General features: G+C 40.4%; 1 protein-coding gene across 1 annotated transcript in view; it reads right to left on the minus strand.

Moving 5' to 3' along the window:
- Positions 1–1,160: 1,160 nt before the first annotated feature.
- Positions 1,161–5,424, minus strand: part of tmem108 (transmembrane protein 108) — a 28,124-nt gene continuing 23,860 nt past the window's right edge. The window contains exons 5-7 of the mRNA XM_037694450.1: positions 4,038–5,240; positions 3,200–3,351; positions 1,161–1,277 (exon numbers count right to left, since the gene is read on the minus strand). Of these exons, the coding sequence (XP_037550378.1) occupies positions 1,161–1,277; positions 3,200–3,351; positions 4,038–5,240 (1,472 nt within the window). The remainder of the gene's footprint in view (positions 1,278–3,199; positions 3,352–4,037; positions 5,241–5,424) is intronic.

The following is a 5,424-nucleotide window of genomic DNA, read 5'->3' on the forward strand; positions in this document are numbered from 1 at the left end:
TTATAATTCACATGTTTTTATATTTATTTTGTGCACTGATTTCAATAAAAACCTCATTAATTTTTATTAAAACATAATTTTTTTGTTTATATTCATTCTTCATATGAATAATCCAAATTTACTGAAAGAAATTTGTTAGTCGAAAAGCTAAAACCTCACATTTTTACAGAATAATATTCAAATCATTTGTCCAATTTGACAAAATTAAATTTACTGTTCAAAAAACACGCGTCAAATTTAAGGTGAATCTGTCTCTGATGGTTTCTGCTCTCATCACTCAAATCAAAGAATCATTTCAGAGTTCATTTTAAAGCAGTAGAGTAGTTCAGATCTTTTAAAGTTAAATTCTGTAGATATGAACAGTTAACATCTTACCTGTTGTAGATATCTCTTTAAATTAATTTATATTGGCAGGAATTTACCTAAATCCTGCTTTAGCTCGTCAATCCAGTCAGAATTAAACTCCATTAAGTTGTTCAGAGTTATCTACAAAAAGTAAGATAATCTAGTCACAGCACCCCAATTTAAAAAATCTGAACTATTCCTTTAAAAGACAAATACTTGATCTACCTTTATTTTCAGGTAACTGCTAAAATTGGCATATTTTTTGGGACATTTTGAATCAATATTTCCAGTAAGTCTGACAAACACAGCCCTCAATTTTACACCAAAAAATAATAATAATAATAATCTGCACGCATCTTTGATTCCCCTGCCATAAATAAGTAGGTGCTATATTCAAGTTCAACAGGCTTTTTGTATTTTGGGATTGATTAAAAAAAAAAATACAAAGAACAGCTTTAAGGGTTTATAGCACTCTCTAAAGCAGATTTCATGTGGCGCCCACACGTCCACAGTGCAATTACTATTAAGCCACTGTAATGCAACAAAACCCACATAAACTCTATTTTATATAAAGACAATAGAAACCTTTTATCACAATTAAGCCTTTTGTAGAAAATGTACATCAGAAAAATATGCAGGTGCATCCTCATTGTAAATGTCTGTTTTTACGCCGCTCTTGGTTTTCAGGTTGTGTTAGTTATACACAGTATAAAGTCAGCATCTCTGAGTATTTACCACACATTTATAAAACGTCAGCAGCAGGAGGAGGAGGAGGAGGAGGAGGAGGAGGAGGAGGAGGAGGAGGAGGTTCTGTCTCATATGACAGAGGCTTTGTCTCTGTTGATGAAGAGGGTCTCCTGGCAGAACGGATTGACCAGGACCACGCTGCTGCCACTGTAGTCTCCGTTAGGGGGGAGACAGGTTTCAAGCTCCTGCAGACACACACAGATCAAAAGACAGAAAACGACATCAGTGCACGTGTCTGAAAAACACCGGACCTAAACATTAGGATAAGCTGCAGTCGTCTAACTACAAGCTAAAAGGAGACAGGAAGGGAGCAGGAGGAAATATGGAACAGTGCATGGGGTTCTTTTTAGATGCTGAAAAATAAAATCTGACAAAGATAAAGAGAAGAAAGAGGAAGGGAACAATCATTCTAAGTGGGCAAAAAGAAGAGATGACTCAGAAGAAAGCAGCAGCAGAGGTGAGGGGGTGACTGGTGGTGAGTCAGCAGTAATGAAGTGCTGGAAGGAGGGAGGTGTGGAAAACCCCCAAAATGATTTGTTTTTCAGCAGCGAGGTCTAATCTAATCAAACCATCGCCCTCGTTTAGATTTTTGATGGGGTCTCCCACAGAGCTCCGTCATTTACCTACACCATCGGGGGAGCGACATTATGGTTCTGCTCTACAGAGACCAGACCTGAGAGTCACCGAGAGCATCCTATACATGATCCAGCCTCATCGTCTCTCCCCTGAAACCTCACAGGCAGCAAAGAGAAGCAGAGTGAGCAAATAAAACAATATGAAATGAAGCAAGGAACAGAAAACAGATGATACAAGCGACAATAAAACAGAGGAATAGATTTAAAATTAATTCAGGCTCATGTCATATTCACTCGCTTCCACCAGATGGCGGTGTAAAGCATTAAAAATTTAAATGTATCGAGATGAGAGATTCAATGGACATAAAAAGGAAGTTAGAAAAAATTACATACTATATTTGTTATATTTAATTGAAAAGGGAAATAAAGTGTATAAAACTTATTCTTACAAGTTATTCAAAATAAATTATCAGCAGCTAAATTCTTAAAATGACCTAAAACCATGTTATAAGACAGAAATCTGCTAACAATTATATCTAATTAGCAATTAATTAGTTAACTGCAGTCATCATGCTGCTCAGTGGTCAGAAACAAGCAATTTAACAATGTTTCTTTATAATATCAAAATAACATTTTTAGGTTGAGCTATTTTATTTATTCAGAGTAAAATGTAACATTAGCTCAATAATATTTGACAAACACAAAATCTATAGCTAAAAAGGATTGACATACGTTTTGTCAAACATTTTACAGCATGAATAAAAATATGAGGAACAAATATGTGAAGAGTTAAGTTTTAGCCATGAGCCGGGGCAATAAAATGAATCAGTTTTGAAAATGTTATCATTTTGTGATTTGTTTTCATAGAATAAAATAAGTCAGCTGTTAAAAAAATATATATGTTCACTTTGTTAAACAATTACAGCTTTTTTCTTAAACCAGATATTATTTATCACACATTTAATGCTAAACAAACTAAATATACTTCAGTGTGGAAGCAGACAATGATTGACAGGTCAGGACAGCTTATTGTTGCGAAATCAGTTTAATTATTTTGCAGAATAGAAATAATTAACCATTTTTACCCACCATTATATATATATATTATATATGTGTGTGTGGGGGGGGGGTATGTGTGTGTGTGTGATTTTAAAACTAAACACGCACAAGATCATGTTAAATCAACATAAAATTTGTATATATTCTTTCAACACAAACACTGATTAAAATAATATAAAACTTGGACGTGAACTTTAAGAAATTATTCAATATTTAAATGATTGTTTTCTGCAGGATTTAAAAAAATAGTTTCTCAAAGGACATCTATAAATTGCGGTGCAGTCAGTGCTAGTGTTAGCCTCAGCAGGCCTCCAGGCTTGCTGACAGAGGAGGACGGACCTGGATCCTCCTCGTTGTTTGCAGACTCATTAACAGCATTCTGCTGACTCATACTGAAACAAGCCAACGTCTCGCCACTTCAGAGTGCGTAGCGCCGCATGGCGACAGAGTCGTGGTGTGTCAGTAGTTTGTACCTCGCTCTCCAGAGTGTGAATCTCTCGGGGAAGCTCCACAGCGTGCCTGCTGAAGTAGTCCATGGTGATGGCGTTGTTCCAGTAGCTGAGGTTGTTCTCCTGACTCGTCGATTTCTTCTTCCTCCTCATGCAGAGCACGGTCAACAGCACAGCTACAGGACGAGAGCAAAAAATACGAGTTAGAGCTCAAATTTGAAGCTGATCTGCTGGAAGCTGGCACAGTTTTGATAAAAGGACAAGAACAATCCACTCTAAAACAGCCATAAACGTACCCAGGTTACAAACAGAATTTATAAAGGAGGATTATCAAGAACAAAGGAACTCGTGTCTTTGAACAGAGCTGTGTTTCGCCTCAGGTGCAACATCTCAGTAAAAACTTCTCGTTATGAAGACAAGACGCTGAAGGGTTTCTGTCCGCTGTCAAAATGCATGCGAGGGTCATTTAAGAGGTCACTGTCACATCCGTGCAGTGGTATGAGATGGCAAATGATCTACCGGGTACATGACTTTTAAAAGTACCGGTAAGTTAATTAGAAGTAATTAAATTATACTGATGTTGCTTTTCCCAGCATCTTCTTGCTTAGAGGTCACTAAAGCGAGAAAACTTACAAATATTTGACAATTGTTTTCTGCCGGATGCAACCTGGGCTTGAGCCAGCAGCCTCAGTATAAACTTAATTAAAACTGAATAAAAAATGCAAGTATGAACAGGAAACGGCAACAGATCCTGCATTTCTTCCTACAATATGTCAGACTTTATGCAATAAAGCACAGTTTTTAAATCTGGGACTACGTCTTTAAATATTGTTTTGACAGAGTTCTTGTGAACTTCACTTACAGATGCAGGACACAGGCACACTGATGGCCAGCACGATCCACACGATGTCCATCTTTTTCAAGCAGATGTCTCCTTGGGATGGCAAGCAGCTGACGGAGGAGCACGAGCTGTTCCCAGCTGGCTGGGGGTCGTTGGTCGTGGCTGGGACCTGCACGTTGGGCAGGTTCCCGCCGGCTGTGGAGAGGGTCTCTGAGCTGTTCCCCTGAGCAGACGACTCGTCAGCTGAGCTGCTGTTGGGGAGCAGCCCTGCAGGAGCCGTTGTGTTCCCCTCTTGGTGTCCCAAAAGTGGGCTGTCTGTGGTGTTACCTTGAACAACCGGACCCTCCTCGGTGGTGGCAGCTGTGTGGTTCATTGTTGAATTATCCGTTTTGAGGCCTGGCTCAGTGGACAGGACTGAGTTGGATGCAGTGGAAGTAAAATTTTGTAATGGACTGGAAACTGGCGTGACGGGCCCCTCCTTTGATTCTACCAGCAACTGAGCAGTGGGAGCCTCATTTCCAGCATCCCTCAAAGCGATGGTGTGGTGCACAGGCAGCTCTGGGGATCCTACAACTTGCTCCCTGAGTTTCAGGCCTCGTGCAGAATCAGCTGAAGAAGAGGAGCGAGCGGCCAGTGAAGAGGGCTGCAGCTGTGGAAGATACTGCTGCCTGCGGTCGTTGGGTTCCCCCACACTCAGCTTTCTGTGGTCTGCAGCGAATGCATCCTCTTTGTTTGATTTAGAGTTGGTCATTCCAGCCAGGGGGTTTGGAGCCCCTCTAGCAGCAGACTCTGCATTCACATTTGGCAAAACTGTGCCGGAAAATTTAGGTCTGCTGCTGGTCTGGTTAGTGCCAACTGGGTTCAGGACTTGGGGTCTGACAAATTTGTGAATGGGGCCTTGGTTTACAATACCAGACCTGGGCTCTTGGGGTTGAGTCACATGGCTATCAGTGTGTGGGGTGACAGTGACTGTGTCACGAATGGGTTTTGTGTGAAGGAGAGCAGCATCGGGAAAATTTATGTCTGAGGGTTGTGAGGCCTTGGGTGGCCATTCCCCACTGCTGGATTCTTCTTGATGCACTTTTGATGAGGGAGGTTTGGGAGAATAAAGGAGGATGCTGGGGTTGGCTGCCATGGAGACAGAGTCCTGGGATGTCTGGCTGTGGTACAGCTCCTGCTCTGACAACACCAATCCCACTGGAAGTGCTAAATATGCCAGAAAACCTAAAGAAATAAAGAAATTATAACTATTAGAACATAGGATTATAGAAATACATGTTTAGAAGACATGAACAAAAAAATCTGCTCCAGTAAGTCTGTACTAAACTCCTTAAACAGTGGTAAATGTGCTCACCCTTGAGACCAGATACAGGATACCATCTGTCAGTACTTGGTTTTGAATATATAT

This window comes from Nematolebias whitei, chromosome 20 (genome assembly GCF_014905685.2).
Source record: "Nematolebias whitei isolate Nwh7 chromosome 20, NemWhi1, whole genome shotgun sequence".
NCBI lineage: Eukaryota > Metazoa > Chordata > Actinopteri > Cyprinodontiformes > Rivulidae > Nematolebias > Nematolebias whitei.